General features: G+C 53.1%; 1 protein-coding gene across 1 annotated transcript in view; it reads left to right on the forward strand.

Annotated features, from left to right (window-relative positions):
* The first annotated feature begins 10277 nt into the window (after window positions 1-10277).
* The window catches only part of LOC118700542 (zinc finger protein 420-like), a 267804-nt gene continuing 253310 nt past the window's right edge, over window positions 10278-24771 (forward strand). The window contains exons 1-2 of the mRNA XM_054518021.1: window positions 10278-10364; window positions 13033-13573. Of these exons, the coding sequence (XP_054373996.1) occupies window positions 10278-10364; window positions 13033-13573 (628 nt within the window). The remainder of the gene's footprint in view (window positions 10365-13032; window positions 13574-24771) is intronic.

The following is a 24771-nucleotide window of genomic DNA, read 5'->3' on the forward strand; positions in this document are numbered from 1 at the left end:
GGCTACACATTTTAGAGCATGAGGGTCAGGGCATGGCATATTCCTTTCTGGACTCGCCTCTGGGGCTGGAGCTTGGATGAGTTTGGGATCTGCAGGGAAAGGGATATAGGCTTGTGTGGACGTGGGATTTGTCATGCCTGAGCAATTCCCTAAGCCTCAGCCTTGTCTGCAGCTGATCAACATTGCCCAGTGCTCCCCAGTGTCTCCAGTGACTGGAGATGCCAATTGCTCACCTGATCACATGTGCCTTGTTGCCCATGTTCTCCCCCATGTTGGGGCTGGGCTCAGCTCTGGGGTGTCCCAGAGGGAAAGCTCTGGGAGAGGAGGGGCATCAGGACATGGGGGATCTGGCTCTGGGGGTGTTGCAGGATGGATTGTCTTGGAGTGGGGGGTTGTCTCCACTGGGGATCCAGCTCCTTGCCTGCCCCCCTTGGCCCCCCAGGTGCCTGGGCCCTTGCAGGGGCAGCTGCCCCAAGCAGGGAGCTGGAGGGATGCTGGGCAAGGGGGCTGGATGTTTGCCACAGGTGGGGTGGGCTCTGTGCCAGGGCTGGGGGCTGTGCCAAGCCAGGCTTTGGCCTGGGGGCTGTCAGGGAGGGGGCAGGCAGGAGTTTGGCAAGGGATAAAGGTGCTCCCGCCCTGGTGCAGCCTCAGCCAGTGCTGCTCAGTGCCAGAGGAAGATGAAGGTGCCTGTGCTCAGTGTGGCCCTGCTCTTCTCCATCCTGCTGTGCCCCCAGCGCAGGCCAAGGTGAGGCACCCGCCAAATGCTGTCCCCACATCCTGCCCTTTGCAGCCTCCCATTGCACCCTTTTGGTCTCTTCAGAAACTTTCTCCCTGCTCTCTCCTCTGTGTCCTATCCAGGCTCCCCAAATGCCCTCCCACTGACCGTTCCCAAGGCCTTTCCTTCCATGTCTCCTCTAAATCCTTTGCCTTTCTTCCTGGCCACTGCCGCAGGATCCTCCTGTACAACTCCCTGACTCACACCCCCTCCAACCCCTCTCTCAGTCCTGTCACTTTTGTCCTCATCCGTCCTCATTCTTCTGCTCCCACCAAGCCCCTCCCTTGCACTCCCGTGTCCCTGCCCTGCAATTCCTTTCTCCTCCCTGTACCTTACCCTGTGCTCCTTCCACAGCCCCAGCCCGGTCCACTGGGCTCTCAATTTAGCCCAGGTTGGTGTCTTTGGGTCTCCCCCACCTCAAACAGATGTCCCAGGAGGCCCTGAATTCTCATCCCTTTGCCTCCACCCTGTTCCCTGCACCCCTGTCCCCCACAGCCCCACAAGGTCCAATCCAGACCAAACTTTTGTTCTCCTTCCCCAGGCACTCCTGGAAGGAACCCAAGGTGATCTCTGGGAGGTGAGTGGGGTGCTGGCATTGGAGGGCATCCCCTCAGGGAACTGGGGGGCAGTTTGGTTCCCCCATCCCTTGCTGGCACCGGGCACATGCAAGTGACCAGTGAGGTCTCCTGGTCTCTCTGCAGTTGGATTTAGACAATGTTGAGATCCTGAACATGCCTCTGGTGGGTACCACGAGTTCTGCCCGTGTCAGACCCTCCCCTTGCATGGCCACCACACCCCAGGTCATCCCAGTCTGTGCCAGCACAGCCCAGTGCACCCCTACTGATGCCCTAGACAACAGTCCTGCCCTGCAGATCCTGCCCAGGATCCCCCTTTCCCAGGGCCCCCATTGCATTCCCATCCCTGTCAGGCCAGGACCCCCCTGGATGAGCCAGGACACAGCCCCTGGCCCAGCTGTGCCTCTTGGCCAGGAGCCCAGTGCTTCTGGGCAGGAGCACAGCAGCTCCTGCAGCCCATTGCTGCCACAGGCCCTTCCCTATGGATGCCCTTGCTTCCCCCTTCCCTCCCAGCCCAGCCCAGTGCCCCCAGTGTGTCTCTGCTGCTGCCTTTGTCCCCAGCCCCCTGTGGCTGAAAAGCTGCTGGCTGTTCTGTGGCAGAAGCCCCTGGCTGCCTCTCTGGATGCCTGGGTGAGCAGTGCCTGCAGGGACAGGGCTGGGGACAAGGCCCTTCTCATGGCCCAGTGGGCACCAGGGGTCACCTTCTGGGCTTTGTCTTTTAGGGTTGGAAGTTGTGGGAACACTGGTGTCCTGATCCTGGCAGGATGAGGAGATGATCATCCCTGGAAGATCAGCCTGAACCCTTTGAGCCCTGGGCCATTTCCCCTGAATTCTCAATACACCCTTGCAACATTCTGTGTCTGTGTGTCTGTGTCCGTGGGTGTTTTACACTCCAAGTCCCCCAGATTTCCAAGAGGTTTTCCCAGAGGTGTTGTCCCTGTGTCCATCTGCAGCTCCCGTCACTGTGTCACTGTCACCTGCACCCATCTCTGAGCCCACTGGTGCCTGCCAGGTTTGCACTGAATCCCTCCCTCCTGCCCTCCAGCACCAGCAATGCCCATGGCAGGGAGCTGAGAGCAGGAGCAGCCAGGCCAGGGCTAATGCCAGGATCATGAGCACCTGGCAGAGGCAGGAGGAATCCCCCATTCCAGGGGCTGCAAGGGGGGCACCCATGTCCCCTGCCAGCCCCAGGGCTACAAACCAGGGAGGAGATGCCTCAACTGCCTCAGCTGAATTGCTTCCCTCAACCCTTGGCCCGGGAAGTCTCCGGCTGAAGCACAACCTCTAGAGGAGAGTTCCCACAAGGAAGATCAAAGAAAGGAATTGTTTCTTCCCTTTCCCTCTTCATTGCCCCTTGTGCTGATTTTCTTCTCATCTCTTAGCAAAACCAACAAAAAAGCACCTGCAGTGAGGTGGTTCCCAGGGTCAGTTCCTAAATAGGGCCAAAGGAAGGTTTTCTGCCAGGGAAAGAGTGACAAATGAGGGATTTGTTCAGACCATTTAAAATAGGACAATTTCTAAGCATTGCAAATCCAGAGGCCGTAAAAACAGAGTTTGCAGTTGGAATGGTCCATTGTCCTCCCTCTTCCCACTGCTGCTTTGTCACATCCCAACTCCAGAGGAGCAGATTATTGAAAGACCTGCAGGGAGTGCTGGAGGCCTAATCCCAGAGACAGGAAGAAAGAGTGAAATCAGGAAAAGATTTCCAGTTCTTTTCTTATCATAATGACCACAAATGGCTCTGTAGTCCATGTGCAATATCCAGATGAAGAGGCACATTCCTGGTTTTTAATGCCAAATTGCAGTACTTTGGAAATTCTTCCTGGATTAGAATAAATCACAGGCCAATAATTGACCCACTTGGGTTACCAAATCAGAAATCATTCAACTTCTACCAAGATGTCTTTCTCTGCAGGTGTCCCAGATTGCAAGGTAAGATGGATTCTATTTGCCATCTGTATGGCAGTTTCCCTTATCTCTTCCACAGCCACTCCTCCCTCTGTGGGGGACATCTGCTGATAACAGGCTATTGAATGTCACTGCATGCCTGATAAGAACTACAGCATCCCATTGGGAGATGCTCTGCCCAGAGGGAAGAGCCAAGCATTCTAGCCAGAGAGAATCTGGAGATTCTGGAATAGCAGCACAGCTTCTCCACTGGATTTCCCAGAGGAACAGCAGCTGCCTCTTCTTCCACTGGATCTTCAGAGAAAGACTCCACCCTTTTCTACAGGAGCCCTGCTGCAACAGACCCACAGCTGACACTGCAGGAGGACTGCAGCCACAATTCCAATTGGATTGCTACCAACAGCCTGACCAACAGGGTGTCAGGTTGGGTTCTGACTCTGTCAGTGTTGTTTTAGTTTACTGCATTGTTTATTTTATCCTTTTTTTTCTTTCCTCCCTATTAAAGAACTGTTATTTCCTGCTCCAATATGTTTTTCCTGAGAGCCTCTTGATTTAAAATTTATAGCAATTCAGAGGCAGGGGTGTTTACATTCTCTGTTTGAGGGGAGGCTCCAGCCTTCCTTAGCAGGCACCTGTCTTTTCAAAGCAAGACAGCAGGACAGAAGACATTTTGATTCCTTTTGTCCCAAGTTTCTCCTGAGTTCACGACTTCAGATCAACTGGAATGGTCCCGACAGCACAAAAGCAGCCCCAATGAGTAGGATCAACCCCCAGGTCACCATTAAATGCACTCAATCCACACCTTCCAGAGCCCAGCAGCAATTCCTGCCTGTGCCCCCAGCTCTGGCTCAGCCTGAGGGGCATCGCTCTGGTGTGTGCGGGGCCGGCTCCTGCAGGACACAGCGCTGGGAGCTGCTCTGTGTCCCACAGCTTCGGCATCTCAGGCGCCGCTCCACAGCTGCGGGGCTGCGCCACCACTGTTCCATGGCTGGAGTTCCTGTGCCACCACTGTTCCATGCCTGGAGCTCCTGTGCCACCACTGTTCCATGGCTGTAGCTCCTGTGCCACCACTGTTCCATGCCTGGAGTTCCTGTGCCACCACTGTTCCATGGCTGGGGTTCCTGTGCCACCACTGTTCCGCCTTTTCCATGCTCACTCCACTGCTGCTCCAAAGCTGTGCTATGCTGTTTCAGCAAGGTTCCTCTGCTCCTGCACCACTGCTCCACTGCTGCTCCACACTGCTCATCTCCCCCTGTTCCACTGCTCCTTCTCTGCTCCTCCCCTGCTCCCCTGGTGTTCCATGGCTGCTGCTTCTGTTCTAGTGCTGCTGCCACAGCTGCAGTGTCACAGAGAGGGGAACATTCGGGCAGCAACCACTGTGGTGTCACAGAGACCGGGACAATGGGACTGCCACAGCTGTGGTGTCACAGAGAGGGGAGCGCTGGGGCTGCCACAGCTGTGGTGTCACAGTGAGGGAAATGTTGGGGTGGCTGCTGCTGTAGTCATAGAAGGGAACACTGTGGCTGCCAGTGCTTTGTTGTCATAGAGAGGAGAACATTGGGGCTTCCACTGCCCCCAGTGATGTCAGAGAGAGGAGAACATTGGGGCTGCCATCCTTGTGAGCTCAAAGACAGGGTAACCTTGGGGCTGCTACCCCTGGTTTGTCATGGAGAGGCTAATCTTGGGGCTGCCCCCGCTGTGGTGTCATAAAGAAGTCAATGTTGGGACTGCCAATGCAGTGGTGTGACAGACAGGGGAATGTGTGGGAGTCACTGCTGGGGTGTCACAGACAGACAGGGGAGCATTTGGGGCTGCCACCCCTGTGGTGTCACAGAGAGGGGAATGTTGGGGCTGCCACTGTGGAGCTTTCATAGAGAGGAGAATTCTGGGGGTGCCACCTCTGTCGTGTCACAGAGAGGGGAACACTGGGGGTGCCACCTCTGTGGTGTCACAGAGAGGGGGACAAGGACTGGCACAGCTGTGGTGTCACAGAGTGGGGAACACTGTGGCTGCCACCCCTGTGGTGTCACAGACAGGGGAATGCTCGATCTTGAAGTGCTGTGGTATCATAGAGAGGGGAACATTGGTGTTGCCACTGCTGTTGTGTCACAGACATGGGAACACTGCCAAACCTGCCCTGGTGCTGTGCCCACTCCAGTGCTGCTCCTCTGTGACACTGCAGTGCCTCCTGGGGACATTGTTCACACTCTGGAGACTCATGGGACTATAGGAGCCCTGTGACACTCCAGGGTCTTGTAGAATCCAAGAGGAGACTGTGAAACTCTGGGCTTCATGGAACCATCCATTGTGATACCTCAGGGCCTCATGGTTCCCAGGAATCCTTGTGACTCTACAGGACTAAATGGAACCAAGGGGACATTGTGACACTGTGGAGTTCATGGAACTGAGAGGATGCTCTGAGACTCAGGTGCCTGAAGATGCTCAGGAGCCGTTGTGACACTGTGGCTTGTGGAACCAAAGGGACACTGTGACCCTGTGGGGTCTCATGGAATCCAGAGGCCCTTGTGACTCAGTGAGGACAGTTGGAACCAAGGATCCATTGAGATATCTCAGGGCCTTGTGTTGTCCAGGGATCCTTGTGACATTGTGGGGCCTCATGGAACCAAAGGGACCCTGGGACACTGTGATCTCAGGGAACCAAGGGGACTCAGAGACACTGTGGGGCCTCCTGGTTCTCAGTCACTTCTGACACTTGTGTCCATCTACAAAGAGGCAAAGCTGGGCAGCCTGAGCCTGTTGATCCAGAATATTCGCATCTCCATGGGAGGATGTTCCTGCCAGCTGTGGTGCTTTGTGTTCTCTCGGCTCTCTGGGGAAATTGCATCCTACAGGAGACCCCAACTACTCCTGTAGCTGACACCACAGGGCCTGCTGTGGGGTGGGAGCAGAGGCATCTTTCACTCCATCATGTTGCTCAGAGCCCATCCAAGCAGGAACGTTTCCAAGGATGGAGCATTCACTGGCTCTCCACCAAGGCTAACGGTGAAAGCAGGGCACTGGGGGAGGCAGCAGGGAGAGCAGAGGCTGTGCTGGGTGAGCGAGGGAAGAGAATGAGTGCAGAAGGCACAGCCCACCAGGAGGCCACCAGGCAGAGCTGTGGAGCCTCCCCAGGTGAGGGTGACCTGCCCAGGGAGTGCCCTGCTGCCCCCAGGACTGTGCTGCCACCCCCGGTGGAGGTGTTTGCCCAGCAGGATGTCCCCTGGTCACCCGGGGCTGTGCCGCTGCCCCAGGCAGGAGGGTGCTGCCAGCTGAGTGTGCCATCCCTGGGGTCAGTGGTGGAGGCGCCCCGAGCAGCCTGGCTGTGTTAAATGAGCACCCTGCAGCCCCTCTGTGCCCTGCCATGGCTGCCAAGACACCTGAAAGGACTGGCTGCTGTGCTGCTGTGCCCTCTGCTGCCCCTTGTTCTGCCCTGCTGGCAGAAACTGCCGCAACCGCCCAAGCCCAGCGCGGTTGTCAATGGAGCGCGCTGCTGCTGATCCAGAGGGTGGAGAGACGTCATGCTGCAGAGCCACATTGAACAGGCACTCTGCCACTCTGCTGTGCCCTGCTGCCGCAGCTGGAACCCCAGAAGCAGCACTTGGTAGCAGCAGGGAGGCGCTTTGCCACTGCAGCCACTGCAAGGCACCCAGCCGCCACCACTGTGAGATGCCTTGCTGCTGCAGGACAGTGCCTGGCCATGGAGCGGGCTTTGCTGCCCCTCCACCAGGCCCTGCCACACCAGCTGAGATCTCAGAAGCGGTGCCCGGCCCCTGCGAGATTCCAGCTCCTCTGTGCCATGCTGCTGCCCCTGTAGCCATCTCTGCCTGCGCTGGAACCACCTCTCTGTGCTTTGCTGTGACTGAAAGCGCCCCTACAGCTGTGCCCAGCCACGGCGAGACAGTGCCCGGCCCCGGCGGGAGAGCGCCCTGGCACTGTAAGGGGGTGCCTGGCTGTGGAGCCATTCCTGGCTGCTATGGAGCTGCCCGTGCCTGTTGTCAAGCTGTACCTGGCTGCTGTGAGACTCCCAGCTGCTGTGGAACACCTGGCTACGATCAAGCCGTATCTGTCGCTCCATGCCCTGCTGTCAACTGCTGGGAAAAGGCGTCGGCTGAGCAGTTCATGCAGGGGAGGGTCCCCGGCGGGGGTCCCTGGGCCAGTGCCCCACCTTGGCCAGCACCCAGCAGCCAGCTTAGAACTGGTGCAAACCAGGTGCAAAAATCTGACTGTCTAAAAAAACAAAGCATCCCAAAGGCCTGAGGTGGGTGATGATGCGATGGGATTGCTGCCCAGTTCTCTGAATGTCCAAGTGAAGAAATTCAGTGAAGTGCAGGCAAATGGCGGGAGCGACTGTGATTCTCTTAAGGCAGTTTTTGAGAGTATAGTTACAAACTGGGCATTGCTGCAGTGATTGCACCTCCTCATGGTCCTGCTGGAAACCCTGTGTAATGTAACCCAGTCGATCTCTGCCCCAGCACAGAGGTGGTGGGGATGGCCAGTTCAATGTCCTCCTGTTGAAATGTCATCCTCCTGAAACAAACAGTAAGAGCTGGGTGGCTCTTTGCCCAAGATCTGACTCCAGGATTTTAAAGTGGGCAAAAGATTGCTATGTCCTTGCTCTGTCCTTCTTATTCTACCTCTCCTAAACTTGTGGCAAATTTACTATCCGGATCCATAAAATGGGGAACCATTTTAAAACAAAACCTCTAAACATAACTAGGTGACCTGGTGTCCCAGGGTCTACAACTGGACACCTTCTCTCAATTTTGCAAGGTAAACCTGGTGTTTTTATTTTCTAAACACCAGCTAGACCTGTTGTCTAAAAACTGGGTAGACCTAGTGTTGAAAAATTTACCATCTCACCCCCCCAGTATGTGAATTGGCTTCTCTGGTGAACTTAGAGTTTTCTAGATTGGACTTGTTTATGAATAACTTTGAATGTGTTCATTTTCCCGCAAGCTGGGAGGGTTTGAGCAGGCTGCCTGAGGTCTATGAACAGTTTGCACCACGGCCAAGTGTGGGACTGAAGATCTGCCTTCTGAGGAACTGTGAATCGTTTGTGCTTGACAACAGGTAGAGAAACAGCAATTGTGAGACTGAGGGCACCCCAGAAACATCACCTGCTGAGCCAGAGAACGACACCAAGCCGGCGACATGCCCAGCTCAGACAGAGAACCACGGGGAACAGACACTGCAAGACATCCTTACTGTGACTGTTCCTGATAACAAATCCACCTTGTCCTTGCTGTGGTACCCGGGTGAACTGTGTGTTGGGCTTGATTGAGCATCTGAGGGTAGCCCACGGGATAAGGAGGGTTTGTTTTCTGTGTGCTCAATGTGGAAAAGAGAAGAGTAATTCTCATGGTATTGTTTGTCACTTTAGTAAATGCAGGGGAGCAGCAGAAATGGCTCCAGGCAGGGAGTGGATATATGAGGAATGCAGCAGAGACTTCAAGATGAAAATTGCTCTGGGACAACACAAAAGATTGGCACATTCATTGGTTAGAAATCAGGGAAGGGTTGCTGTTTTCCACCCAAAAGAGACTTCCAACCCAGGAGCCCACAAAAAATGCTGGACTAAAGAGGAAAAACTACTGGTAAGATTGGAACAGCTGAACAAATCAGGGACAAAAGGAGATTGCTGCCCAGGAAACCAGCTGAGGATGTAGATAAGGAACCTGGCATGAGTCATGAAACCAGGAGAGCAGCTGGGGGCCTGAGAATGGACTTGGACAAAGATCTTGGGAGGAGTCAGATGCCTGGGAGAGCAGCTGCTGGAAGGAAAACAGATCCCAAGATGAGTCACCACCCTGATAAAGATAACAACAGCTGGGAAACAGCAAGTGACAGAGGGAGGGGGAGCTGCAGGCCCATTATCTCAGAACCCTCAGTGAATGGCTATCAGCTGGGACAATTCACACCTTCCTGTGGATATTCAAGCACTTAATAGATGATAAGGAGATGCAATCAACAATCAATCAGCACAGGAATGCTTTTAATGCCTTGAATTAATCAGCCAGATAAGAACAGCAACCCAAGATAAGAGAAAAATGGGGAGCCAGGAAAAAGGACCAATAAGACCTTTTCAAAAGTGGATGAAAAGAAGAACAGTTAAGAAAGGTCATTTTCTTTGCTTCTAAGACCTGTTCCATCTAGATAGGGGAAAACTTGCTAAAATTATCCTGAATGACAAAGAGTGTTTGTCCTGTGAAATCCCACCCATCGAACTTTATTCAGTTTTTAAAGCCTGATGGGAAACAACTGGAACATTTGATAGCCTTGGGAACTTCCAAATTGTGGGAGATTAGGGACCGGCCCCAAGATCTGGCATTGTTACGGGCAGACAGAAGCCCTCCCCTTTACCGTTACTTAGCCCCACGCATTGCTGACCATTAACCCCTGTTATAAATGACCCTGCCTAACCGTTAATAAACGCCAGTTACCGTCCACCACATTGGTGTGTGCGTGTGCTTGGTCCGTGTGGCAAAGGCGCTGCCACCGAGCCGTCCTTGACCTGGGATGCCACGCCCCAAGCGGCAGCAACACCAAATTAATGGGAAAGCCAACATTAGTGCTTTCAGAGACTTAATTATGGCAAAAGAAATTGAGAAAAATGTGCAGGAAATGAGCAAAAACTCGTCTCCCAGTCCAGGATTACTCTAAGAGACATCAAGAAGATGGATCCAGAGTACTCCTGGACCATGGAGATCTTCAGCTTATGGTTAACATCAGGAAAAATCCCAGACATGGTGAGGGGGTGCAGGACTGTTTTGATTCCTAAGTCAACCAAAGCAGGGCACCTAAAGGACATTAACAACTGGAGACCCATCCTGATCGGTTCCATCTTGCTAAGACTGTTCTCCAGGATTTTAACAGCCAAACTGACCAAGGCTTGCCCCCTCAACCCAAGGCAAAGAGGCTTTATAAGGGCAGTGGAATGCTCCGAAAACCTGAAACTCCTGCAAACTAGAATTCAGTCCGCAAAAGGAGAACACAAACCCCTGGCTGTTGTATTTGTGGACATGGCCAAGGCTTTTGACACCGCAAGCCAGCAGCACATTCTACATGCCCTACAGGAAAGGGAGGTAGATCTCCACATCATCAATCTGGTGAGCAATACTGTGAAAAATGTTTTTGTGATTTGTGTCAATCAGCAATGGAATCAGCAAATGCTTTTATCTGCTGTGTGGAAAATGGATGCATTCTTTGGGATAGATACAAAGAAGGCTTATGAAACTTTCTATAGCCAAATAAAGCTTTGAACTAGGGGAAGTATGGTAAAGTAAAGAGATGAGGTAGCAAGATGACTGATGCTTAGAATAAAATAGAGGAAGTTGTGGTGAAGCTAAGGGGACTGCAATGCGACTAAATGCTTATGTGTAATAAAAAGCTTAACAAAATCATGTAGCAGACAGTGGTGAAGGGGCCTCGCTCCAGACAAGCACAAGAAGGACAGGAAGCCAACAACCACCTGGAAAGATGATGAAATTGCTTATTCCAGCTGATTGATATTTACTCATTTCTACTAAACAAGCACACTGGAAACTGCTTTTTTATGCTTAAAAACAGTATATATACACTTTACTGAATTTGTAAGTGGTGTGTGCCGTGAGTGGAGCAGTGACTCCCCGGCCAACCAGTGCTGCTTGCTCGCCTTCTTTAAAATCAAAGATATAGAAATAAAATTCACATTGCCTATTGAAATTTTATGTATTAGTATGATCCTTGTCACATGGCAGCACTCCCAGTATGGTCCCAGAATAATCCCAGTTACTTTCAAGCACTCCCAGGATGGTCCCGGTTGCCTCCAGCTAGATCAACCCAGTCAGTCCCGGTATGATGCCATTTGCTCCCAGTGTGCTCCCAGTTGCTCCCAGTCACCCCCAGTCCAGGGACGATGTGCATGGTGTGTTCCCAGTCACTCTCAGACACTGCCAGGGTTAATCCAGTCAGTCCCAGTATGATCCAGTGATGACCCCGGTGTGGTCCCAGTTGCTGCCTGTAGGAACCACTTGTGCCCCACATGGTTCCAGTTGCTCCCTTTCACCCTGACTTTTGTTCCAGTCTTTCCCAGTCTTTCCCAGTGTATCCCAGTTCCTTCCAGCATATTCCCAGTTACTCCCAGCATGATCCCAGTAGAAGCCCAGTTGTTTCCAATGACCCCCAGCATGCACCCAGTCACTCCCAGTTCTCCCACATGCTCCTGGCATGATCCCAGTTGCTCACAGCTGCTCCTGCTCACCCAGAGCATGATCCCACTTGCTCCCAGTATATCCCATTTGCCTCCAACAGGGTCACAATTGCACCTGGTAGGCTCCTACTCAGTTCCAGTATGATCCTGGTATGATGTAAGTACAAATGCAGTGCAATCCCAGTCACTGCCCATTTGATCCCAGTATGATCCCAGTACAGCCCAGTCCCTCCCACTGAAGCCACTCCTGGGATCTCCCAGCCCTGTCTGCAGTCACCCCTTCCGGATCTCCTGGGAGGAACCCCAAGGGCTGGAAGTCTGCAGCCAGGGTCCCCAACAAGGCCCAGTTTGGATGAAGAAGGAGAGCAAGAAGGGAGGGAAGTAAGAGAAGGAGGTTGGCTTAGGAAGGAAAAGGAGGAGGAGGGAGGGAAGATGAGGAGTGGGAGGAAGAGGAGGGACAAAGGAGGATCAGGGAAAGGAGAAGGAACCATGATATTGAGCACTCTCTGAATTCACAGGCTGTGGGATCATCACCCATCTGTTAGAACTGGAGCATTTATCTTCTGTTAATTGGGCAGTTTTCTTTATCTCTTCCACAACCAATCCGTCCTCTGGGAAATATCTTCTCTTAATGGGCCATTGAGTGTCACTGCATGACTGATAAAAACGACATCATCCCATTGTGAGATGCATCCTTGGGACACCACATCAGCCTCTACCCACTGGATTCTCAGAGAAGCAGCTTTCTTCTCCACAGGATTCCCAGAGGAAGACCAGGCCCAACACCACCACCACTGGACCTTCAGAGGAAAACTCCACCCTTCTACAGGATCCTAACAGAACCACATCTGTCACTGCAGGAGCTCTGCAGCCACCATTTCATAGGACTGCTACCAGCAGCCTGACCTGCAGGGTGTCACGTCGTATTCTGATCTGGTGAGTGGGGTTTTTTTGTAAAACGGCATTTGTATTTTTAAAATTTTCCTAGTTCAATAACTGTTATTCCTATTCCCGTACTTTTGCCTGAGATACTCTTAATTTCAAAATTCTAGTAATTTGGAGGGAGAGGGTTTACATTTTCCATTTCAAGGGAGGCTCTTGCCTTCCTTAGCAGACACCTGTCTGTTCAAACTGAGACAATGTCCCAGGACAGCCAGGCAGGTGAGGAGGAAGTCAGTGCCCCTTTCCCCCTCTCTCCTGCTCCATATCCCAGCCCAGCATGGCCCCTGGCTGCAGGACAGCCCCTCTGCCAATGCCGTCCTGCCAGGGAATAACCGGGGGGATCTCCTTCCCCTTCCTTCTGGCACAGAGGCAAATCCCATCCTGACCTTGTCCTTCGTCCTCCAAACAAGAAGCTGAGGATGGAGACCAGGGAGGACAAATCCCTGCAGCAGAACCTCATGGAAGAGGCCATTTTGAGCAGCTCTACTGTGCAGGAATCCAATGGGGAGGAAAAGTCCCAGAGGTCCCTCAGGAGGAGGGGCACCAAACTCAGCCCAGGGTGCTCGGAGGAGGAAAAACCCACCCTGAGCCAGGAAGGTGGGCAGAGCTTCAGCCAGGGCTCAGAGCTGGTGGTGCATGAGCAGCTTCACAATGGGGAGAAGCCCTACAAGTGCTTGGCGTGTGGGAAGAGCTTCAGCCGGAGCAACACCCTGATCCGCCACCAGATGATCCACACTGGGCAATGGGCCTACGAGTGTGGGGAGTGTGGGAAGGGCTTCAGCTGCAGCTCTGACCTGAGTGTCCACCAGATGATCCACACTGGGGAGAGGCCCTATGAGTGTCCTGAGTGTCACAAGAGGTTTCGGACCAGCTCCAATCTTCTGCTGCACCAGCGGATTCACACAGAGGAGAGGCCCTTCCGCTGCCCCGACTGCCAGAAGGGCTTCAAGCACAACTCCCACCTCATCAGCCATCAGCGCATCCACACTGGGGAGAGGCCCTATGAGTGTCCCCAGTGTGGGAAGAGGTTTCGGACCAGCTCCCAGCTCCTTGTGCATGAGCGGATTCACACCGAGGAGAGGCCATTCCGCTGCCCTGACTGCCAGAAGGGCTTCAAGCAAAACTCCCACCTCATCACCCACCGGTACATCCACACCGGGGAGAAACCCTATGAGTGTGGGGAATGTGGGATGAGCTTCAGCCGTGACTCTCACTTGACCAGACACCAACGGAAGCACCAGTGAAGGAAGCCCTGCAAATGCCCCAGCTGCAGGAAGAGCTTTGTGCACTGCTCCAGCTTCATCCCCCATTGGAGGTCCCACGTTGGAAAGAGCCCTGGTTATCTACGTTCCCTGTGATCCATGCTGGGAAGACACCTGTCCCTTTTCCTGCCCCTGCCAATGACATGATGTGGGCCCAAGGTTATGAGGGTCTGGCCATGGCTGTGTCATTACATTCACTCCTACTTCAGGTCATTGCCAGGGGCAGGAAAGGGACTCTCTCTGTCTGCCGTGAGGAGAAGGGTGTCCTTTCCAGGATGGAGGGAATACATGGCTGGGAAGAGACAGTCGGTGGTGTTGTAGTTTTCCCTGCAAAAAGTTTTTCTTATCCCTTCTGTTATCCATGTTGTTGTTGTTCCTGTTTGTTCATTATCTCATTTCTGTTCCCAGTAAATTGTTCTTGTCAAAGCCCGGGATCTTTGCCTTTTGTGCTTTCCATGGGAGGCGGGAGAGCAGCGAGGGCAGAGCGGTTTTAGCGGGAGCAGGAAATTGGGGAATCCCATTCCTAAACCCCAGCCCATGGAGACCAAGCATCCTAGTTCGTCCTAGCCCTGGTGGCCATGGCAGCAGCCTCGAGAGCGGGTCCCTGGCTGGGGCTGTGGGAACCTCTTCCCTCTGGTGCCCAGGGACAGGAGTGGAGGGAACGGCTGCAGCTGAGTCGGGGCAGGCTCAGGTTGGATGTCAGGAAAAGGTGCTGCTGGGGCCCTGCCCAGGCTCCCCAGGGCAGGGTCCCAGCTCCAAGGCTCTCTGAGCTCCAGCAGCGTTTGGCCAGCGCTGCCAGGCCCAGGCTGGCATTGTTGGGGTGTCCTGTGCAGGGCCAGAAATTGGACTGGAGGATCCTGATGGGTCCCTCCCAGCTCAGCCAGTTCTGTGCTTCTGGGATCCCATGAGCCTGGCGATGGGGCCTGGAAATGGTTGCCATGGCAACAGAACTTTGGCTGCAGGCCTGAGCTGGTGTCCATGACAACCATCCCTAGGATGGGGTCTCCATGGATCTGCCAAGGGACTGACCATAGACACAGGGGGCTGGTGATGGTTACCATGGAATCTGACCATAGCAACAGGGAGGCTGGTGATGGTTGCCATGGGAACTGACCATAGCAACAGGGAGGCTGGTGATGGTTGCCATGGAAACTGACCATAGCAATGGATTCTGGTGATGGCTGCCTGCTAAGAATCCAAGTTGCCACAGGCACTCAGAGGGGCTCCATGGGGACTTTCCAAGAGTCTCCAGCGTCTTCATGAGCTGGAATGTCACACACAGAGACAGGGGCTCCATGGAGACCTCCCAGGGCTTTCTGGGGATGGAAAAGAGCCCTGTGGTTAGAGGCAGTCACAGCCATTCCATGGTGACATCCCAGGGCACCTTGGGCTGCAAAGGCACCGATCTGTCACAGGCACTCACGGGGGCTCCACGGTGACATCCCAGGAGTCCCCAGGCTGCCAAAGAGCTGGGATGTCCCAGACACTCATAGGGGTTCCTGTCATGGGCACAGTGGGAGCTTCAGGCAAAAGCTTTATTTCTTTATTGGAGAAACTCCTGCTGAGACATGAGGTGGAGAAATGACAGCCAGCAGCCACCATGGATCCTCAAAGCCCTGCAGGACCCCATAACTTCTAAAATTCCTTCTCAGAAAGGAGACTGGGAAAGGCTGGATCCAATGCTAGCCCCAGACTTTGTCAAAGGTACAAGAGATTGGACAGGTGAAATTGAACTTTAATGCAATTTGTCCCACTGGGTTAATGATGCAATACCAGATATATATGGTATATGATATAATGATGCAATAACAGATACTTCTAGAAATACAGCTCGGATTGCTTGTGATCATGATTACAAAGATCTTGTTCAGAGTTCTTTCCTCCACAGCAAAGAAGCTCTAACAATTAGAATCTTCTGCTCTAGGAAGCAATTTTGAAGTCAGCAGGGCCTTGCTGGAGTTGTTGGAGCCCATTGCAGGCAGAGCCTCCTGCTCTAGCAGGAACTGCCTTTCCTGTGCCATCAGCAGGGCAGGTCCCGCTGCAGGAAAAGCCCCAGGCCAGCCCCAGCACAGGGAAGGCCTCGGGCACAAGGGCAGAGTGCCGTGCTGGGAGCTGTGCCAGGGAGAGCCTGAGGCATCAAAGGCACCTTGGCAGCAGCAGCTGCTTGCAGGCCATGGCCAGAAGCCTCCCTTGGCAGCCCGGCCTGGTGGCCACCACTGCAGAGCTGCTGCCTCAGGGCTCCTTTCTGGCTGGGCTCTGAAAAGCCACTTCTGCTCCAGGAGCCTGACTGGGAAGCCATTGGCTCCAGCACCTTGGGGACAAGATATCAATGACAAAACTCTTCATGCCAGCAGAGCCAAGGCAGGGGCAGAGCAAAGGGAACAGCAAGGCCCAGGGGGTGCCATGGTGATGGCTGTGAGATCACTGCCCCTGCAGCAGCCTGGCTGCCCTCAGCAGACATTCTGGCCACAAGCCTTGTGAGGGCACCCAGCACATCAGAGAACCCACACTACAGGAATTCCATCCTTGGGAAGGGCAGGGGGTTTCACTGGGTCAGGTTGCACAAAGCTCCTGCTCCTGGACAATTCCTAGGATGGCACATCCACTTCTCTGGTAAAAGAGTTGCAATTTTGTTCCACTCTCATCATTGTAAATTATTTTCTCCTTCTAACAAATGTAACTCCAGACTCATTCACTTTTGACATATGGACCCTTGTTCTGCCACTGCAAGATTTGGGAGAAAATACCTTTGACCACTATTTTTCCTTTTTCACAGACTTTGGAGAGGACCCAAACATCTTCCAAGATGGGGTTTGGAGGCCTTATCACATAACCTGCAGGTAGAGGCTGCAGGTTCTGGGCTCAGTGGGGTGGAGACTGAGGACAGAACAGAAGTAGCCTGGCAGGGGCTGAAGGGTAGTTTCAGAGAGGCTGGAGCTTTTCTTCCTAGAGGATATAAGCATGAGAAGGAAATAATGGCACCAAGGGCAGCTGGGAAGATCCAGACTGGGCAGCAGCAGAAAGGAATTTCCCTGGCGGGGCAGGGCTGTGGTGCAGCACGTCCCCCAGCAGGAGCCTGGAGCAGCCCAAGGCTTTGTGTGGGTAGGCAGTGGCAGGCAGGAGGCAGAACTGTCAGCAAAGGAAGGGCCCAGCCAGGTGGGGCAGCCGGGGGATGCCAACAGCCTGCAGGGACAGAGGTGCAGGGCAGGGACACTGTAGGACAGCCTGGGCTGCACAGGGCACAGGCATGGGCAGCAGCTGCAAGACAGCCCTGCCAGAGCCAACTCCTGCAGCACTTTGGCCATGGCTGCTGGCCCTGGGCCTGAGGCCCGCAGGGGACAAGTGACCCTTGCAGGCCTGGGGCCTCATTGCCTCCTTGTCCCTGCTCAGCAGCCTGGCAGGGGCCGCCCCATGCTCCTGCCCTTGGCATTGCCCATCCCCACATCCCAGTGCCCCAGCAAGAGCCCTGAGCAATGAGGGAGCGACAGGATCTGCCTGGCCAGGGGCTAGGGCTCAGGCCTTGGCCCTTTGCATTCCTGAAACACATCCGGGTTTGCCCAGCACCAGAGACACGTTTCCTTTGCTTGTCCCCAGCTGTCATCAGTGCCTCCAGTGTTCTGCTCTACCTGGAACCTGGGGACATTTTCACATGAGTTGTGTCCCTCAGTGGTACCCATTAAAAGTTAATGAAACTTTGGACTTTGAACATGAGTTTGAATTCTCCAGAAGTTTATTGAGCACAATCTGAGGGACTGAGTGTGATGCAAACAGCACCAAAGCCTCAAGAGGGTCATTGATGTCCTTGTGCTGAGTCTGTGCTGCTGAGCTGGACCAGGCTGCTGGCCCAGAGTGTCCTAGGTTAGAATAGAAAAATGTCTTCTATTCCCATCCTCAAGAGCTGCTGAAACCAGGAGGGACATTGCTTTGTTCCTTATCTCCTGTTAATGGCCCCATCAATGTCTTGCCTCATGACTCAGAGATAACTCCCTCCAGGAGCCATTTCTGTTTATCGGGTAATCAAGGACCCACCCCATGACTCAGAACGATTTCAGCCCATTTTGAGATTCCCTGCCCAGGGGAGAGGAGCTCAGCATCCCCACCTGGATATAATCTGGGCTTTGGGACAGAGCAGTCAGTCTTTCCACTGGATTGCCCGAGGAAAAGCTGCCCTTACCCACTGGTTTCCAGAGGACAAGAGCTACCAGATTGTTTCTACAGGATCACCACTTCAACAAGACCATTTCATCTGGACTGCTACCAGCCCCTTAACTAGCAGGGTGTCAGGTTGTATTCTGACTCTGTCATTGATTTTTCTTTTGTATTATAGCATGTATATGGTTTTATCCCTTTTCCTGATAAATTGTATTTCTCACTTGGAATCTTTTACTGGTTTTGCTCTGAAACCAGAACACAGAGGCAGCTCCGGGCAAGGGCAGCAGAGCTGCAGAGAGACAGCTCTGGCCAGGAGCAGCTCCTGTGCACAGCCCAGCAGGGCTGGGGCACTGCCAGGGCCCCTCAGGGACACCAGCAGGGCACAGACTGAGCTCCCAGGGGCTCAGCACTGGCAGGGGCTGTGGCATGGCCCAGAGGGGACTGTGTGGGCTGTGTCACAGCAGCTCCTGTGTGGCTGTGTCATAGAGGCACAGAGCAGCTGGGATGTCAGCAAGGGGCTGTGTGACAGCACAGAGTGGGCTGTGTGAGGTCACAGATTGGGCTATGACATCACAGAGATTTTTGTGTGACGTCTTTGAGCCGCCACAGTGTCCTACAGGGCTCTGTGTGACATCACAGAGCAGGCTGTGACATCATGGCATGGCTGTATGACATCATAGAGCAGGCTATGAGGTTAAAGTGTGTGCTGTGACATTACAGAGTGGGTGTAAGACATCACAGAGAGGGTTGTGTGACATCACTGAGGGGGTTGTGACATCGCAGAGGTGGCTGTGGCATGATAGGGTAGGATGTGAGGCCATAGAGCAGACTCTATGATAATGGAGGGTGGCTCCATGATCATAGAGAATGGTTTGTGACATCAGTGGGTGTCTGAGTAACATCACAAAACAGGCTGTGACATAACGAAGTGACTTTGTGACATCACAGTGTCTTCTGTGATTTCACTGCACAGCTGTATGACACCACAGAGTGATATGCCAACCTTGGGACTGTGACATCACAGGTGGCTGTGTGACATCACAGGTGTTTGTGTGACATCACAGGGGCTGTGTGACATCACAGGGGCTGTGTGAGGTCACTGGGGAGGTCACTCTGCCCCGGCCCCCCTCACAGTTCCCCCCAGAGCAGTCCAACCGTGCTCGTGCACAGCGGGGTCCCCTGTCCCCCCGGGTCCCCCCGGCCCCAGCCCCGCAGCCTCCCCCAGAGGATGTTCCATGAAATCGAGCCCAGAGCCTGACACCGGGATGGGGGGCTGGCGCCCTGGGGGTGGCACAGGGGGACAGGGACCCCCCGGAAGCATCCCTGTGTCCCCCAGGGCCAGAGCCTGGGCCAGGGCTCCTTCACCCTGGTACCAACGAGGCCTTGAGAGCGCTGAAAAAATCCCCAGCAAGGGATCAGCAAAAACCAGATTTAATATTAAGCGACAGCACCACAGAGTTCCTTGGCAAGAGTCATTCTGCTCCTGACTGGACATGTCAGGCACACCAAGGAAGCAAAGCAACAACAAAACCAAACAAAATCCAGGCAGTCAAACCAGAAGTGAACCATGAACTGTCCATGTGTCTTTGCATGCATGTATCTGTGCCTTAAGGACAGTGGGGGAAAGGATAAAAGGAATGCAGCCTAAAAGCTAAACTGAGCTCAAACTTAACAGGACTTGACTGATACTTTAGACTTCAGCATTTAGCAAAAGAACAGCACTTAACAGTATCTAACCTTACTTATAACTTATGACCTAATGATTTCACAGTGGAATAACACTTAACAATATTCAACTTAGGTTAAAACCTATATTGAATGCAACAACTTAGGAAAAGAACAACTCTTAGCAGCATTTAATTTTGCTTACAGCTTGTGACTCACCCTTACTTACAGGCCTGACTGGCTCAGCTATCCAAGGCACTCAGACCCCTCAGAGAGCAGCATTTCTGCCACATTTCCCCAGCACAGGCACTCCTGTGCGCACACAGACACCAAGAGTCAGTGCAAGGCACCTGGGAGAAATTCCCCTGAGGGCAGGGAAATGCTCCCTGTGGATGCTTTGGCATCTCCCCAGCAGGCAAAGGGCTGAGCCTGGAGGAGTGGGGGGATCGGCCCAGGCTCCGTCGTTGTTGGGGATCCCCGAGTGCAGCAAACGGGAGAGTTCCCGGCTGGGAGAGGCCCCACTCAGAGGGAGTCGCTGGCCCAGGAGAGCTCCAAGGGCTCCTTTTGGAGCGCTGTTTGCAGGGCCCCAAGAGAGGGGCTTCAGTCCCAGCAATGGTTCATCCTGGCCGCACTTGGCACCAGCAGCTTTCTTTGGCAGGGTGAGAACAGGGATGTTGTGCCACGGAGGGAACAGAAAGAGCTCCCAGGGCTGCTGCTACAGAAAACAGGAGCTGGTTGGGCAGCAGCAGTGCCTGGAGCAGACAGTGTTTGTGATGAGCTGCAGAGGAGCTGAGCCCAGGGGCTGTTGGCCAAGGCCGAGGCCCAAGGAGCATTTCTCAGCTGGCAGGACGGCCTGAGAAGGGGAGAGGGGAATACAGCAGCATAGGGCCCATGGAATGTAGGGATTGTTGGAACCATTGTGATACTGCAGGACCTTAAGGAACCTGGGGGCCATTGTGACACCTCAGGACCCCATAAAACCAAGGAGCAGGAACAGGTCTGGCTGGTTTGGCCTCCCGTGGGCCACCTGACTGGTCTAGCTGACCTTGACAATTGAAGGTCTCTTCTCATTTGCTGCTGAAACACTGGGGCTCTGTGCTTTCCTTCCTATGGAAAGGAACTGCCCTTCTTGGCCAGGTGCCCATGGCCAAATTTGGCTTCCACCTCCAACATTACCTGTTGTGGAGGAGAGCCCCTTGAGGGCTGAGTGTGCCAAAGGCAGAGCTCAGCTGCCCTTGGGGGCTGCAGGAACACTCAGGAGCCCAAAGAGGCTCCATGGCTGTGCTGGAGACCAAGGCTGGAGGAGGGAAATGCAGGGCTACTGTGCAATGGGGAGGGGATGGAATTCCAGCAGACTCATCAGCTTGCAAGGTGCTCTGCTCTCCCTCAGCTCCTCTCTGGGAGATGCCAATCCCAGCTCAGCACCTCTGGCTACTGGGGCCCTACCAGGAGAACTGCCTGTTCATGGGCACACAACTGATGTCGGCCTGGAAAGGGGCACAGGTTTTAATACCTGTTAGCTTCATTATATAGAATCAAATCTTTATTATCTGGGTCATTGAGGACTTTGAAGAAATGGCCAAGTTTTCCCACCAGGAACAGGAATTTCCTGGATCAACTGGATTCTTCTACTGATGGCAGGAGAAGAAATACTAATCTTCCCCTCTAGCTGTGCCTCCAACATTCAGTCTAATATTCATTCCCTTCTTCCTTCAGGTGTTTTGAGCTCTCCTGGTTAAATGGTCATGTCCAAGGACATCTCTTCATTTAGAGCAGCTTCATCTATGTCTTTCCTGTTGCCCCCACATTTCCTCCTGCAGCTGTTCTCTGGTCATTCCAATGCATCTGCCTTGAATGGCTTCATGCTTTGAGCTTCAGGGAGTTGCCCAATCTTTCAGAAGTTTAAAGAACTCTTTATTCAGCATCTTAGATGTATTTTTATCTTTCATATTGCCTCTTCTCATGTCTTTGTCTAAATCCTTTCTATGGCAATCCCTTGTGGATGGTGGACATGTCAGATGTTGTTGGGATGTCAAAAGGAGCAGAGGGAAGGGTTTTGATGTCTATTAAATTTTCAAATTTTCAAATTTTTATGTTGGCCATGAAGAGAAACCTTTCTGTGCCTCTGAGTCTCAGCAGTTCCTGGTCCCTCCAAGGACAAAAACCTGATGAGTTGTGGTTGCCACTCCAGGGGCTGCACTTGCACCTCCCTCCATAGCCAGAGTAGAGCTCCCTTGTCCCAGAAACTCCCTGGCACTGGAGGGATGAAGGAAACTGGACAGGCTGTGGGGATCAGGGGCAGGGCAGAGCCAAGGGGAAGAATGACTTTTGCAGTTGATGGAGCTGTGCCTTCCCTTGGCTCTGTTGGCTGACAAGAAATGAACATCCCTCTGTGTCTCGGGCAGCTCCTTCTGCAAGGAAAGCAGGTGGGAGTTGGAGCCAAGGAGCTGAAAGCTGCAGGTGCAGCCTGGGCTGGAGGCAGCTCAGATTTGCACAAAGGCTGCTCTGAGTGCCAGGGCTTGGATGGGGGAAATGGTGGGGTGGGGGTTGGGACAGAGTCTGATTGATTGTCAGCCAGGAAGGGTCTTGATTTTCATATCCGTTCAAACAGCACGAGGGGGAACCTGGATTCAGTGTCAATTGGAGATTGCACATATCCATATATTAACAGGAAGAAAAACCTAAGCAGCCTTGAAAATGTTTTCTCACTCTCTTTTTAAATATGATCTATTCAGATTGAATACACTTTGAGCCTCTGGAGCAGGAAAATTCAGCAGCAGCCTCTGCAAGTTGCTGAGGATGTCAGCAGCCCCCACTGAAGCCATCCCTGCCCAGAGACTGTGGGGGAATGGGCAGACAAGGAGAGCGTCCCTGGGGCTGGGCAAGCAGAACTCAGAGGCACCAGCAGCTCCAGCTGGGCAATTGAGTGTGGAATGTGGCTGGGAAAGCCCTGCCTGGGCTGGGCCAAGCAGGACAGGCAAGCCCTGACTCCCATTACTCAAACAATTCTCTTAATGAGACATTTTAAAGGAATTACAATTGTTTGTGTCCTCTGAGTTGGATCTACTGGAAAAATACCAACAAGACATTCTCAGGAGCTCAAAACAACCAAACAGCCTTTACTGGCAACTTTAGAAAATCAGAGAACCTTTGGCAAAAGGTTTAATATGACAGTGAATCAAAAACAAACACTTTTCAAAGCATTAACTTGGCCTATTCAATTTCACAAACTGTAACCCCATCCAATCTGAAGTTAATCAAAATTTGCAAGGAGACAGAAATAGAAGAAGTAGACAGAGAAAAAGACAAATAAGGACCAGAGAAGCACTCACACCTGGGTTCCAGTGTTGTTCAGATGGAAATGCCAAGAGGAGGGAGGGTCAAGATGTGAGCTTGCCTTGTGGTCACCCTTGTGGTCACCCTCGGTCTTCCTGTGCCCTTCCCCCAGCTGGGACTTGGGATCATTTGGTCACTCAGGAGCTGGGCTGGGGGCTGCAGAGGTGGCTGTGGAGCATTGCCTGTGCTGTGCCAGGGACTGGCAGACACTGCTGGGCTGGGATGGAGGCTCTGGGGGGATTGGGGTTCCAGGGCAGCGCAGGGCTGGGGTCACAGGGCAGGGCAAGGCTGGACCTGCCTCTTCCTCCCATACACAAAATGATTCAAGCCAACAATCTCCTCCAGTCTGTCACAATAGGCAGTATTGGAGGTGGAACCCAAATTTGGCCATGGGCACCTGGCCAAGAAGGACAGTTCTCTTCCATAGGAAGGAAAGCATGGAGTCTTCCCCAGGGTTTTGGGGCCAGATGAGAGGTGACCCTTGTGAAACCACTGCCAGACAGACTTGTCCTGGCAATATTGCTATGGGAAGAATCCCTGGATATAAGGAAATTTGATGGTGAAATCCCAATTCTGGTCATGGGTGCCTGGAGGAGAAGGACAGTTCTCTTCCATAGGAAGGAAAGCACGGAGCCCCAGTGTTTCAGCAGCAGATGAGAAGAGACCCTCAACATACCAAGGTCAGCTGGACCAGTCAGGTGGCCCACGGGAGGCCAAACCGGGCAGACCTGTTCCATGTACTCTTGGTTTTATGGGGTCCTGAGGTGTCACAAGGGTGCCTTGGTTCCATGGGGTCCCACAGTGTCACAATGGTCCCCAGGTACCTTAAGGTCCCACAGTGTCACAATGGTCCCAACAATTCCATGAGGCTTTGCAGTGTCACAATGGTCTCTGTGGTTCCACAGGCCCCACAATGTCACATCACTCCTCTGTTCTGTGAGCCCTACAATGTCAAAATGGACCTTGGGCCCATGGGGGTTTGTGGTGTCACAATGGTCCCCTTTGGCTCCACAGTATCACAATGGACCTTTGATGACAGGCGGCCCAACTGTGTCACCCTGGAGCTTTGGTTCCATGAAGCCCTGCAGTGTCACAATGGCCCCCTTGGTTTCTTAGTGTCACAATGGACAACTGATGACAGAAGTCCCTGCAATGTCACAATGGCCCCTTGGTTCCATGCAGCCCCGCAATGGTGCCAAGTGCGGCCAGGATGAACCATTGCTGGGACTGAAGCCCCTCTCTTGGGGCCCTGCAAACAGCGCTCCAAAAGGAGCCCTTGGAGCTCTCCTGGGCCAGCGACTCCCTCTGAGTGGGGCCTCTCCCAGCCGGGAACTCTCCCGTTTGCTGCACTCGGGGATCCCCAACAACGACGGAGCCTGGGCCGATCCCCCCACTCCTCCAGGCTCAGCCCTTTGCCTGCTGGGGAGATGCCAAAGCATCCTCAGGGAGCATTTCCTGCCCTCAGGGGAATTTCTCACACGTGCCCTGCACTGACTCTTGGTGTCTGTGTGCACACAGGAGTGCCGGTGCTGGGGAAATGTGGCAGAAATGCTGCTCTCTGAGGGGTCTGAGTGCCTTGGATAGCTGAGCCAGTCAGGCCTGTAAGTGAGGTTAAGTCTTGAGGTCTAAGTGAAGTTAAATGCTTCTAAGAGTTGTTCTTTTGCTAAGTTGTTTAATATAAGTTATAAGCGGAGTTAAATACAGTTAAATGTTATTCCTCTGTTAAATTGCAAAGTCATAGGTTATAAGTTAGGTTAACTAGTGTTAAGTGCTGTTCTTTTGCTAAATTGTGAAGTTGAAGGTATCAGTTAAGGTTAAGTCCTATTAAGTTTGAGCTCTGTTAAGATTTTGGCCCATATTTCTTTTACCCTTACTGTCCTTGTGTCTCAGACAGACACACAGGGACAGCTCTTGGTTCATTTCTGGTTTGATTGCCGGGATTTGGTTTGGTTATGTTGTTGCTTTGTT

This window comes from Molothrus ater, chromosome 31 (assembly GCF_012460135.2).
Source record: "Molothrus ater isolate BHLD 08-10-18 breed brown headed cowbird chromosome 31, BPBGC_Mater_1.1, whole genome shotgun sequence".
Classification (NCBI taxonomy): Eukaryota; Metazoa; Chordata; class Aves; order Passeriformes; family Icteridae; genus Molothrus; species Molothrus ater.